Raw genomic sequence first — 13,864 nt, 5'->3', positions numbered from 1 at the left:
TGAGCGCGCGTTGGGCAATTTAAAACAAATTTCGCGGTAAAAATATTGTACAAATTGACCGTATTATCCTTCTCCGAGCAAAATATTGCCTTTTGCCCAGTGGCTTCGTAAGGTTACCTTTTAGCTTCAATCCTTTTGTGTCTCTGCTTCCACATTTGCTATCTCTCCCGCCATTTTCTCCGCCATTGCTATTGTCTCGAGCTTTTGGCCAGTGCGACAATATTTAAGATCCAAAAGAAGGGAAACGAAGGGCAAAACCCAAAACCCTTAACTTCACTTCGAAAATCGGCGTTGTCAAAATCAAAATGGGCATTAAAGATCTCCTCAGATTCATGAAGCCCTACATTGAGCCCATTCACATCAAGAAATACGCGGGCAAACGTGTAATGTATCGCGTGTTTCCATTGGGTTGTTTAGTTCTCTTGATTCATTGATCTCTGAGTCGAACTTTTTTCGCAGGTGGGTATCGATGCCTATTCGTGGCTGCACAAGGGAGGTAACGTTCTTGCTTCTTCCTTATTGCAACGTGTTATTTTTCGGGGGAGGGGGTTGTCATCCATTCGTTGACACTTCCTCTTTATACCAGCTTATTCGTGTAGTATGGAGATTTGCCTCAACTCTGATAGTGATAAGAAATGGCGATACTTAGACTACTGTATGCATAGAATCAATTTGCTTCGCCATTACAAGATAGTCCCAGTTGTTGTTTTTGATGGTGGGAATGTTCCATGTAAGAAAGCCACTGAGCAACAGAGGCACAGGTTCGTGCCCATAATATCATTCTGTTTCTAAATTCAGTACGCCCTTTATAGTTTTTTTAGTTGTAAATTATGGGTACATATGGCTTTTACAGAAGAAGAGAGACAAACAGGGAATTAGCGATGGAGAAGTTGAAAGAAGGGAATGTTGGTGCTGCCTCTGAGCTTTTCCAGGTTTTTGATATTTCATAGTTGCTATGCTTTTATGCTTTTATATTCTTTACATTCAGTTATCAGAACTGGGAGTATCATTCAAAGGTGGGAGCCAAAAGGGTCTCGTTTTTAGTATAATTTGTCCATGATGAGCTCGGTTCCAACTCGCTCATTGTGCCATTGGTTACTGGTTGAGCCACTGAGCTCGGTTCCAACTCACTCATTGTGCCATTGGTTATTAGTTGAGCTACTGAGCTCGGTTCCAACTCACTTTTGTGTCATTGATTACTGGTCGAGCCACTAGAATGGAATGAGATTAGAGTTTCTAGAGATCTTTCCTCTCCGCTTACTCGTAACAGGCTTTCCCCCATGTAGTATGTAGAATTAAAGTTCCTTAAGCTAAAATAATTTGTGGCTATCAAGGTTTAAGCAAATTTCACTCACACTGCAAAATACTCTCTTCTATTCGTTTATTAGTAAACTGATATTTATTTTGCATGCTTTGTATAGTTTGTGTTCATGTCTAATTTCACGTTTCCCCCTCTTTTTCTGTAGCGAGCGGTGAATATTACTCCCTTCATAGCAAACCAACTCATAAAGGCAAGTGTTTTCCACATTATATGTTCGCATTGCATTCACCTTTACCAATTTTCTTAAGTTTCTCGATGAATTTCTGAACTTCGGTATGTTAGTCGAGATTACACTGCATCAACTGAGTCATTTCATTTGTTAATCATTCTAGCTTCTTAGAGAACACAACATCGAATTTGTGGTTGCCCCTTATGAGGCCGATGCACAGTTGGCATATCTTTCCAGCCTCGGAACACAAAACGGAGGAATTGCGGCTGTGATTACAGAAGATAGTGACCTGATTGCATATGGTTGTAAAGCTGTAAGAACTTCCACAATGCTTTGATTTGATGCAAATGGAGGTCCAGTGCTCCCATGTTGCCTTTGCTTGAACTATTTAAATGCACGAATGTTTCGAGTCTTTCTTTGTGTTGATGGGAATAGCTTTGCAGACAATATTTAAGATGGATCGATACGGCAATGGGGAAGAGATGATTCTAGATAAGATTTTTGACTCGGCAGGCTGCACACCTTCCTTCAGATATTTTGATAAGGAATTGCTCACGGGTGAGCTCCTAGATTTACTTCAAGCTTTCTTTCCCCATCATGAAATTGTGAACAATTCTTGATGCAATATCCCATCTTCATCAAAATTACATGTTTTCGTCTTCTACAGGTATGTGTGTCTTAGCTGGCTGTGATTTTCTTCCTTCTGTTCCTGGAATTGGCATTGCAAAGGCTTATGCCTTGGTCTCCAAGTATCGGAATTTGGAACGTGTAAGCATGTCTGCTCGCTCTTGCATCCATCAAGTGTAATGGTTTTGATCATTATCTGTTTTACACAAGGTTAAACTGATAGGCAATTTTAAAGCAGTGTTCGATTGTTCAAAGTGTTTTATATTATTCATTCGTTTACTTTATCAGCCTTGCAAAACTTAAATACCGTTTGTTTCGTGACTCTTCTCTTGAAGCCATCTCTGGATCTTACACTTAAAGGGCCCGTTTGAGAGCAATCATCTAATGATGCTTTTAATTGACATCTCTTTCAGGTTCTTTCTGTTTTGAAGCTTGAGAAACCGAAGAAAATGCCTGAAGATTACTTCAAACTTTTCAGGGAAGCTATGGCAGTTTTTCAGCATGCACAAATGTGTGTATATAATGAAAATTTTGATCTGGGAGTAACCATTGTTTCCATAATGTTTTCATCAAGTCTTGACTTGTTTTAGTCCAATGCAGATATGATGCTGAGACGAGAAAGCTTAAACATATGAAACCGCTTCCTCTAGAGCTTCTGCAGTTCCTAGACGAAGAAATTGATTTCTTGGGACCGTATCCTTCATACAAAAACCATTTTTACACGCTTGAGTTCATATTTTCTTGGAAAACTAGCATCTTCAGTAATGAACTGTTCTTTTATAAAATTATTTTTTATGTTATAGTTTTTCTTTGACCAATTATGTTGAAAATAGAGATATGCCTCCTTCAATAGCTGCTTCAATAGCCGAAGGAAGGTTAAACCCCATAACAATGGAGGCCTTTGACTATCTCCCAAGTGAAGAACGTCGCCAAGACCTTGTACAAATCAAAAACAACGAAAGACTTCCAAGGTTCGAGGCAGCTGAGGCATCTGCGAACGATAGCTGTTTTATGGTCTTCGTCTGTAAGGACAAAGAAAGACATATCCCGGGTTAGTTAATTCAAGCTTATAATTTCCTCTCAATTTCATTAGTATGTTTTTTCTTTCAAATCCTTAAATAGACAAGAGACCAAAGAAGATCCTTAAAAGCATGTCGGGGAACTAAATTGGTAAATTAACATTTTAAAAATATATTCTTAGTAGAAACATATGCTTGATAGCAGTGATTTTTATGATGTTTTCTCATGGCATTAGATACCACCGTCATTGTTTTATGACAGATAAGAGAATTAAACCCCTAGTAGATGGCCGTAATTCTAAAGGAGAATTAGCACTTGAGAAGCTAAGCACACCGTTGAAAGTTCAAACAACAAATGAAGACAAAAACGTTCTTGCTTACAAATCATTAAAGATTCCTGACAACAATCCATTCAAGAGAAGGAAAGGCGATGAACTGCACATGGATCTAGCGCAGAGTGTTGACGAAGAAGTTTTAGTCATAAGTGAGGATGAGTGTGAGGAACCATCATGTGGGTCTCTAGATAATTTACTAAAATCTTCCAAGAAAAGAAAAATGAACAAAGCTCTCCCTGACCAAATGGATAATGTTTCTGAGCCTTTGTCGGGGTTGACCCAAGAAGAGGATTTGGTGCTGTTAGAACTGACACCAGAATCCCAAAAGAGCGTAAGCTCAAACTCGAGCAGTGTCATTGGTAGAAAAAGAGTTGTAGGCAAGGAGAACAAGAGAAAAAGTAGCTGTAATAGTTCAATAACTCCAAAGAACAGTATATTGAACTTTTTCCGTAGAGTATGATTCTGTAAATTTCTGTCTTGAAAATCCATTCTGAATCTCTGTTGGGCAAATCTTGTGTTTTTGCAGTAATTCGTTTATACTGTAATTTTACTGCATGAATTGTCTAACATGGAAACCATAGTTTGAACGAGGATTGCAATTTTTAATGATAAGTTGAAGGCAGTGTTCTGTATCATTTTGTTGGAATTGATATTTCTTTTAGAAAGTTAACTAATTTTATTCATCAAGATGATTAGCGTAGATATCATCTTTACATTGGAACTTGCCCATTTTTACCATAAGATTACAATTGCAGGAAGATAGATAGATATTATAGAACTCAAGCTTTCTAGGGACTCAAACTCATGGTAGAAAGTAAGAAAAGTAGAGATTGAAGCTCTCTTAGTGCTTCTTTCTTTCAAGTAGTTGCTTGAACCAATATGCAGACATCTTTGGGTACCTCTTGAGATTACTATAATCTACATAGACAATGCCAAACCTCGACGTATAGCCCAACCTCCATTCGAAGTTGTCAAGCAACGACCAAGCAAAATACCCAATAATGTTAGCTCCATCGTCGACTGCCTTCTTCAGTTGAGTTAGATAGCCTTTGTAGAAGTTGATTCTAGTAGTATCATGCAGTCCCTTTGGGAGGGTCACATTACCTGGGTCATCCATCCCTGCAAATCCATTTTTTCTTCTTTTAATGCTAACTCAAACATCTACGTACTATTTCTTTGATCTCAATAGATACAATAGAAGGGTAAAAAGAGGTACGGTAGCTAAGGCGATTACCGTTTTCTGATAGAATGACAGTCGGGTTTCCATAGTACTTTTTTACGTACATTAAGGCCTTGTACATGCCCCATGGGACGTTGTATAGCCAATACGAATGAGCCTATGAATATTCATAATCATAATCTTCAGAATGAGGCATATAACTCTTATTCAATAATATAACCAAGAACAGAGAGAGAGAGAGATGAAATTACCCTTGGACCAACAGGAACTCCATGCTTCTCAACTGCATAGTTCATAGTCAAGCTTGCGTAAGAAGAGACTTAAAAGGACAAACAAAACTAGAAACATTTGATTTGAATTCTGGAAAGGAACAAGTGAAAGATAGCTCACAGGCAAATCCTGCATTCCAGTCTTGTTGGTAGCCTGGCACTTTAGCTTTTCGTTGATGAGGATTATAAATGTAGTACGTCGTGTATTGGTTTATCCCGACGTAGTCTATCGAGCCTTTCACCATTTTGACTTCCTCTTTAGTGAACTTAGGCAGCCTACTACCCACTATTCCTTGAATCGTTCTAGGATACTCACCATATACAATAGGATGAAGAAACCTATGTGAATCCAATACATTCATTAGTTGGAAAAGAATGAACATTAAAATCGATAAGCATCAACGGTGTCGAACTTTTACCATCCAAGGTGAAAATCTCTTGCTCTTTGAGCAGCATAGTTGTCAGCCTTCGAACGAGTAAGAGGTTCATACCAAACGAAATCCAAAAGAATACCAATTCTTCCCTTTTGTTTCTCCTACATCAGAAACATGCTTATTAGATCAAAGAATCCTTCAAGTCCATGTGTATGTGTGTGTAAAATCGTCGAAACTAACTTGGTACTTTCGACGATATCTTTGAACAGCAGCTGCATGAGAAAGAATCAAATGATGGGCAACAATATAAGGTTCAGTCCCCGAATTTCCAACCGTGCAATTTCCATATTCTTTGGAACACCTCCCAGGAGCAAACAAACCATTATCATATCCTAGAGCTGCCACGACTCTCGGTTCGTTAAACGTCATCCAATTCTTAACTCTGTCCCCAAATGTTTTGAAACAAAAGTCTGCATAATCTGCAAAATCCTTCCTACAAAATCCAAAACCATACTGAACATTCAAACTCCAATCATACCAAGAACTAAACAGCTACTGAAAAGTGATATCTTACACTACTCTGTCACTCAGTAGGCCTTTATATTCTTCTTCCAGGGCTTGAGGAAGATCATAATGGTACAGATTAGCATAGGGGGTTATGCCTACAAGAACAATGGATCATATCAAAAGTTGAAACCTCATAGTGTTGGCTAATTCTTCTGCAAGCTCTCACCTCTTTTGAGTAGATAGTTAATCAGCCTATTGTAGTATGCAACTCCCTTCCAATTCACTTGCCCTCTTCCATCTAAACATGAACAACACTTACAAATAAATGAAAAAATATGAACAAAAAACTTTATATCTTAAACATTATGATGATAACGCTTGAATCATTTACTTGGGAAGATTCTGGACCATGAGATTGAGAAGCGGTATGCATCAAAATTTAGCTTGGCCATGATGTCAATATCTTGCTGAAACATCAAACCCCATCAAGATTTCATCAGTATAGACTAAATTTATATGAAGCTCATTTGGTAGGCATAGATTTACCGGGTATCTGTGATACTGATCCACTGAAACCTCTCCAGTACCATTGTTTGCTACAATCCCTGTTTCGAAAACAACCCACATTCTCAAAACCAGAGCAAAAGCTTAAAGAAAACAGACCAAAACCTGTAAATCCATGGATAGATTACCAGGCTTTTTGATGAAGACATCCCAAATGCTGGGTCCACGGCCTTCCTTATCGGCCATTCCCTCAACCTGATAGGCCGACGTTGCCGTTCCAAAGATGAAGCCCTTTGGGAACCTGTCTCGGCTGAGGCCACCGGTATCAAAACGGACAGTCTCCGGCTGTACGGCGGCGGTGGCGGTGGCTGCACACTGGTTCACCAGCAAGCAGACCACCGCCATAACCAAAACAGTTGTCATCCTCAAACGACAGTGAAAGAGAAGAGGTGTGAGTGATAGAGCTCAGACACAGAGCTGGAGTGAGTGAGTTGAGTGAGGGAGTGTCCATTATTATAGATAAAATAATCGAAAAGAAAGGGTCGGTCCATACAAGATGGGGCCCAGAAGAAACAATGAATTGAGGCATCTTTTTCCACGTATCTCTCCCTTTGATATTTTTGGTGGAATGATTTTGTCCTTACTTTTTATTTTTATTTTTTAAATAATATGAATTTATTGATTGCCGAGATAAGTGTTGGAATTTTTAGATTTCCCTTTAATTTTGTTTCCTTTACGTACATAAAATAATAATAATAATAATAATAATAATAATAATAAACAAAGTGGAATATATAGGTGTTAGGTGTTGCCATGTGTATTAGAAAACATGGTTTTATTGTCTCTTCCTAGTTTAAGAATATTATTATTCACAATATTTTATTTATAAATACACACACGTGACACATAGAGTTGTTCAGGGCTGGCTCGATTATTTTATTTTCCATTTATTTTCGTAAAAATTAGAACATGAATGAAAATTTATGAAAAGTTTTTTTTTTTTTTTTTGTTTTAAAGAAGTTTTATTTTTATTAAATATTTTGTTTTTTATTTGAAGATAAATTTATTTAACCTCGTAAAATAAACAAAATAATTAAAATCAAAATTTGAAGGTAATATATAAGGGAGATAAAATAGGGTGGAGTGGGGGCAAGAGAGGCATCCGGCACGCGGGTGGTCCATAATGGTAAGAGAGGCCAAGTTGGTATGGTCTCGTTTGGGTCACCCCACCCGACATCGGAGCGTGATCCTTTCTGGCGCTGCGATCATGAGAGAAGAGAAGAGAGGCCATTGCGTTCTCATTTACCGCTGACTTTTGTATCCATTAATGGCCTCCGTCGCCATCAATCCTTCGCGATTAGATCGCTTTTCACTGTGCCTTCGACTTTTCAAACCCTACCACCTCTCTTCCGCCCGCCAATCTGGAATTCCGCCCATTTTTCCTCAACACCAAAGCCCCACACCCACCTGGCTTCGTGAACGGTAATCTTTGTTCTCCTCTTCAATTAATCTAATATCTCACGATCTACCCAGTTTGAAGGTCAATGTCCTCGATAACACACTGCTCAGGCCTAACTCTGATATCATTTATAACAGTCTAAGCCCACTATCAGTAGAATCTCACAATCCACCCACTGGGTCAATGTCCTCGATGACACACAGCCCGATGTCCAACTCTAATATCATTTGTAACGGCCCAAGCCTACTATTAGTAGATATTGTCTGATATCATTTGTAATAGTCCAAGCCCGCCCAAGTCCACCGTTAGTAGATATTGTCCGCTTTGACCCGTTATGTATCCATGTCAGCCTCATAGTTTTAAAACGTGTTTATTGGGGAGAGATTTTGACCCGTTATGTATCTCTATTAGCCTCATGGTTTTAAAACGTGTCTACTGGGGAGAGATTTTGACTCGTTACGTGTTTACTAGGGAGAGATTTTGACCCGTTACGTATTCCTGTCAGCCTCATGGTTTTAAAACGTGTCTACTAGGAAAAGGTTTCCACACATTTGTAAAGAATGTTTCGTTTCCTTCCCCAACCGAGTGGGATCTCACAAATTTTCACCAGGTTTAAATATCTATATGAAATCCTTCCAAATAATTAAATGAACACTAAGGGTACAAAAACAGAGCAACGAAATTCTTACCACACACTAAAGTGTAAATATCTCTTTATTTGTATGAAAGTGTGGTCTACACAAACTACAAGGTTAGCTTTACAAAATATATGATGAGATTATTATTAACAAGAGGAGGAGGGTATCTATGTCTTCGAACCAGTCAAATTCATCCCATCAAGAACCCACTCGGCCTCCTGTCTTCAGTACCTAATTATATATATCAACATGAACTTAAGTCTGAAGGACTGCAATCTTTTGAGACAGCCCATCCACTCCATTTTTCACTTCAGAACTCGTTTCTTCCGCCTGTCAACATACATATATATAGGCTGCTGCATAAAAATTCTTGCAACAAGAGTGATTCGTTCAAAGGACTAACCAGGAAATAAGAATACTATTATTAATTACCTCAGACTTTTCCTTTGGTAATACCCCAACACACCTCGATGCACTAATGCTAGCACTTTTGAAGAGATGAGCACTCTTGTCTTCCCCCCTGCTGCATTCATTTTGTGCACTTGAGTTCATATTTCTAGACATGTTTTTGGAGGCCATAGCAAAAGAAGTGAAAACCTACCTTTGAAAATCAATGTCATGTGCATCGTTGTTGTTCTCAGTTGGACTAACCCGCTCGCTGAAAATATATGAATTTATGAATTTAGATGGAAATGAAGTATTTCCTACAAATCATCAATGCCTAAATTGGAAAGGAAAATGTTTATCAATCTTCTGATAAGAGGTGAAGAATTTCATGAGTTGCCCTCATACAGGAAACAACTATAAATTATAATGTACTGCAATCAATCCTTTATCCAGAAGGAGAAACAGAGGAAAAAGACAGTAATTATAAATTATTTGATCATGGGGTGTCTTAAATTTATATCATTGACTGGGGAGAACAACCAAACTTATATTCAAAGTATTACCGAGGTAAAGAAATGTTCTGCCTTTGAAGTGGAAGTCTTCTTTCACCATTAACATGGTGCTCTTCCAGATGCGCAAACTGAAGCCTAAATCGATCAACGCCACTAAGCATATGCAAGAGAAAGAAATGGATTATTGACGGATGAATCAAGTATCTTGGATCAACCATTTGTATCCTCATGCCATGTAATATGCAAAAGAAATATCATTCACTGTATGACAGGCCCATTCAAAAACTAATTGAGCAGTAAATGATGTTAATGTTTTAACTGTGGAGTAGAGTCACTACCTTGGATACAAAAAGGTAGTTTGATCTTCAGGGTGTAGACACTCCTCACGCATTTGGGGATGATACTCTAAAATCTGTAGATTTCATACATTAGATTAATTATATTCTTCGTTGAGTTAAATCGTCCATAATTTTGGAAGAGAATCTTCATCTATAAAACTTGAACAAAATCTTCCCCGATCAAAATTTTAGATTTCATCATGAAGGTGAGAATTTTTTTCTTATATATAAGATAATAATAATAATAAAATTACTGTTGAACAGCAAGTTTCGAGTTGCTAGGTTATATACCTCTTCATAAATTAACTCTCTAATGTCATCTTTTGATAATCTCCTCCTCTCAAACTCGAACTCTATTTTTGAAATTGGTTGAATAGAAGGTTCAAGTTCCGTTTTCGCAATACCATTGAAGTAAGGATCAGAAAGTGCCTGAAATTGAATGCAGTACAGGCAGACTTACATAATTACCAATATTTTTAAAAAGGCAGTGCTAGAACAATAAAATTGGTCAGTGGATTCCACTTACCTCTGCAGCTGTTGGACGGCATTTGGGATCAAATGCCAGAAGACGTTCCAGTAAACGAAGTGCCGATGGGTCAACATTGGGAAACTTCCGTGAGAATGGAACTGGTGGTTTTTTACGCATGTTTCCTAGATACCTCCTTGCCTTCTCATTTCGAATCTTGAGATATATTCAAAACACATAAGGGTGCAGAAGAGAGGGTTCCAGTGGTGAGTAAATTTGAGTGAAGATTCTAACATAACTTTGATGCGTGATTAAAAAGTTGTGAATTTTGTAAACGTTTCAATGATTTGAAACTAACTGGTTTAATAATTGACAGTTTATCTCGCTACTCCAATCAAATAAATAAATGAGTCAACCAACCTTCGCTATGGCCTCAGCTTCAGGAGTGCCAAACAGATCGGTAATTAGATCTAATTGGTGCACCACATTTTTTCCAGGAAACAAGGGCTTTCCCGTAAGAATTTCTGCAAATATACATCCGATACTCCATATATCTATAGCAGGGGTATACTGAGAAAATAAAATAAAACATGTCATGTAACAATCATTTTAAAAGTTTACCCTTGAAAGATTTGCCCAAGTTCCCTCCAAATGTACACCCATCAATAGGACTAGTAAATAAACATGATTTCTTGAAGATGTAAAGTGGCTTACTCTCGAGAAAAATGATCCACAGAGTTCGGGAGCACGATACCAACGAGTTGCAACATAATCCTTCGCAAAAGTCGAGAATAAACCCAAGAAGGGAAAAATGAGACTTGACAATGGAGTTGAATATCATGATTTACATAACCCATGAAGGGAAGAAAAGAAAACCTTACTGTCCAGAAAATAGTAGATGGCGCATCACTAAAAGATACACGAGCAAGTCCAAAATCACATATCTTCAATTTGCAGTCAGCATTAGCAAGTATGTTTTTCGGCTTCAAATCTCGATGAAGGACATTTGCTGCATAACAAATTCAATGAAATTGTAGCTTGGTTGAGAGTAATTTGAGATGAAAAGGCCAATAATCGAATCAGTAAAAGGACTAACCTGCATGTATATATTTTAGGCCACTAAGAAGCTGGTACAAAAAGTATTTATGCTGCTTGGGAGAAAGATCATTATTTGCCTTAATTACATGGTGAAGATCAGACTTCATCAACTCAAAAACGAGATATATATCTTTGAATTCTCGTTGTGATGGAGGAAGCATAATATGTTTTATCTCTACAATATTCGGATGATGAAGCATCCGAAGAAGCTTAATTTCTCTGAGGATGCGTATGGCATCAGATACATGCTCAAAAACATCATTAATTTTCTTGATGGCAACTCTCTCACCCGTCTGGCTATCAATTGCAGAACCAACAACTCCGTAGCTTCCTTTCCCAACAACTTCTTGAATTTGGTATCGGCTTGCTTCGCCATACTCTGTGAAAAAGTCTGATTGCTTATCATCCTGCAGAACAATCAGCAGCTGTGAAAAACAAAAAACAAAAAAAAAAAAAAAACAGGAAAAGAGACACGAAGGGCTACATATGCACCTTATTGCACTGGCCAGAATTGTTAGCACTAAAATAATGGTGGATCACTGACTACTACTCCTAAAGAACTTCGAATCATTAGAAAAAATAAAATACATTATAAGAACTTTGAATTAAGGAATCTTGGCTTGTAAGTGGCTAGTCAATTAAGCTAAATGAACAAAGAGAAATCTTCAATCAATAGAAGTACTCAATACCCATAATCCCAGAATTAAACATAATTAAGATCTGGCTCCCTTCGCCTTCAGAAGCCAGAGTTTTAGGGGACAGAAAATAATTTAAAGGAAAATGGGAAATGGAAACGGGTACAACAAGTAGTGTAATACGAACAAACGTTAAATGCAAGGTAACACAGAATCAAATGGTGTTTCTTGAAAACTCAGTTGACCAAATATTGGATGCATGAAAGCAGAGAAACCAAACCAAACCAAACAAATTACTTAAAGATTTACTGAAATTGATTAATAGAATCAGAAATCCAATTCAAGTATAAATAAAAACACATGTAATGATAGAGACGGACATTAGACTCAGTTGACCATTTATTGGATGCAGGAAACATGGAGAAGAAGCTACAGAGAACCTTATTGAGTCGATCCATGATAGCGTCGATTAACGTCAATTCGATTTCAATATGTATCAAACCTGAGATTCAAGGCCCCAATCCGACAATGGCTGACATTGTTAGAATCGCAACTAAATATTAGGTGTTTTATGGTTGGAGACCCGAATCACTAGTTTAAATGAGAAATTCAGAGAAAATGTACCGATAGAAATGCGGCAGTAAAACCAAAGACAACATCGACCACAAGAATTGCGCTCACCGTACAAAACCAGCGGTCGCCTTCCTCGGTTCTGATTCAGCTCTCCGCCACTGAATTCCAGCATTTTCCGTTCTCCCTCTTTCGCGATTTTCTCGGTGGCCAATTATAAGCGCCACAAACGTTTTTCGTCTCTCTCTCTCTCGATCCCACCATTGGAAGAGGCTCCAACCTCCAACCCGCCATTTTTTCAAAACTTCTTTCATTTTGTTACCAACCTCCGCTTCTTCAGAAAGCCATCCATTTATAACACTACGAAATAATTCTTTTTAATAAATATCCAAAAACCGTTGTGAGAGTATTTAATCGCACACATAAACTTTCAATTTGACGATAAATATTTTAAAACTTTTTTTATCAATTTACACTTTAAAATATTATAATATACATAAATATAAATATTATTTAAATCAAATTATGGAGTTATATATATTTTTAAATTTATAAAATTTTACCAATTACGTAAATGGTATGTTTTGAAATATTTAAAAGCTCGATTATAACTTTTTTTTTTATATATATAATAATTTACCTGTCGTTCCTTATAACGGCGTGAAAACTTTTATAGACACGTTTTAAGTTGACAACAATCTATAATAGACTAAAATAGACAATATTTACTAGCGGCGACCTCAGACCATTATAATAATTTTTTTTTTTTGCACACACAAAATAATATAAGGACGAACTTTTTATTTATAAATTTAATAACAAAAGCTTAGGAGGGTTGTTTTGAAATATTCGAAAGTTAAAAAGGAAACTTTTAAATATGGAGATATAATTAATAATTTAAGTTGTACGAAAAAAAGATTTTTTTTTTCAACAAAAATATTTAAAATATAATTAATAAAGTGGATTCAATGTGTAAAGAAGATAAGATATGCTCCTTTTCTCTCAATTTATTTATTGTATTTTTTAAAAGCACTGACGGCTGACGGTTGCCGTCGCCCACTTGCCCGTGCGGCAGCGCGTTGATTTTGGCGGTTAAAAAACACGCGCTTCTTTGCGTATCATTAGTTATCTCACAATTTTGATTCTGAGATCCATTTTGATTGGCCGATAACAGACCGCGTAAGCAAAAAGTTGTAAAACATTCCCCACTCGCAGCCTTTATAAAGCGCGTGGTAATTATTATTATTATTTTTTTTTTTTTTGCCTTTACCAAATATTTAATTTCCAGTCTTTTTCTACTACGATACTTTTTTTTCTTTTTAATTTTGATTTTCATTTGTTAAGAAAGAAAGTTGTGTGATAACCTTTTTATTTATTTATTTATTCTTTCTAATTTTTAAGAAATGCTTTTCCACTAATAAAATTTGTTTATATTTTTTTCTTTTTCATTAATATA

General features: G+C 36.9%; 3 protein-coding genes across 4 annotated transcripts; 1 reads left to right on the top strand and 2 right to left on the bottom strand.

Annotated features, from left to right (window-relative positions):
• Window positions 1–88: 88 nt before the first annotated feature.
• LOC111431511 (exonuclease 1) lies at window positions 89–3,981 on the top strand. The gene is made up of 12 exons (XM_023068177.1): window positions 89–383; window positions 460–496; window positions 587–761; window positions 854–932; window positions 1,467–1,511; window positions 1,654–1,803; window positions 1,934–2,048; window positions 2,158–2,258; window positions 2,531–2,628; window positions 2,718–2,810; window positions 2,951–3,168; window positions 3,399–3,981. The coding sequence occupies exons 1-12, from the start codon at window positions 306–308 to the stop codon at window positions 3,929–3,931; spliced, it is 1,722 nt and encodes a 573-aa protein (XP_022923945.1). The 5' UTR covers window positions 89–305; the 3' UTR covers window positions 3,932–3,981.
• A 146-nt stretch (window positions 3,982–4,127) lies between these two features.
• Window positions 4,128–6,794, bottom strand: LOC111431512 (beta-glucosidase 44-like). The gene is made up of 11 exons (XM_023068178.1): window positions 6,494–6,794; window positions 6,348–6,406; window positions 6,193–6,268; window positions 6,028–6,099; window positions 5,869–5,956; window positions 5,535–5,787; window positions 5,340–5,455; window positions 5,042–5,259; window positions 4,903–4,934; window positions 4,706–4,808; window positions 4,128–4,590 (listed from the first exon to the last, which is right to left on the bottom strand). The coding sequence occupies exons 1-11, from the start codon at window positions 6,726–6,728 to the stop codon at window positions 4,313–4,315; spliced, it is 1,530 nt and encodes a 509-aa protein (XP_022923946.1). The 5' UTR covers window positions 6,729–6,794; the 3' UTR covers window positions 4,128–4,312.
• A 1,666-nt stretch (window positions 6,795–8,460) lies between these two features.
• LOC111431513 (mitogen-activated protein kinase 9-like) lies at window positions 8,461–12,720 on the bottom strand. 2 transcript variants are annotated; one of them, XM_023068179.1, is made up of 13 exons: window positions 12,463–12,720; window positions 12,279–12,370; window positions 11,202–11,610; window positions 10,987–11,114; window positions 10,820–10,879; window positions 10,526–10,675; window positions 10,166–10,321; window positions 9,931–10,068; window positions 9,640–9,713; window positions 9,353–9,454; window positions 9,004–9,060; window positions 8,835–8,925; window positions 8,461–8,732 (listed from the first exon to the last, which is right to left on the bottom strand). In XM_023068179.1, the coding sequence occupies exons 2-13, from the start codon at window positions 12,294–12,296 to the stop codon at window positions 8,658–8,660; spliced, it is 1,458 nt and encodes a 485-aa protein (XP_022923947.1). In that variant the 5' UTR covers window positions 12,297–12,370; window positions 12,463–12,720; the 3' UTR covers window positions 8,461–8,657. The 2 variants fall into 2 exon arrangements, with proteins under 2 accessions (XP_022923947.1, XP_022923948.1); XM_023068180.1 differs by lacking the exon at window positions 12,279–12,370 and having other exon boundaries at window positions 12,520–12,720.
• Window positions 12,721–13,864: the final 1,144 nt, after the last annotated feature.

Source organism: Cucurbita moschata, unplaced genomic scaffold, assembly GCF_002738365.1.
Source record: "Cucurbita moschata cultivar Rifu unplaced genomic scaffold, Cmos_1.0 Cmo_Scf00036, whole genome shotgun sequence".
NCBI classification, from domain to species: domain Eukaryota; kingdom Viridiplantae; phylum Streptophyta; class Magnoliopsida; order Cucurbitales; family Cucurbitaceae; genus Cucurbita; species Cucurbita moschata.
The sequence above is the reverse complement of the archived record's forward strand: the minus strand, read 5'-3'. Positions and strand labels throughout refer to the sequence as shown.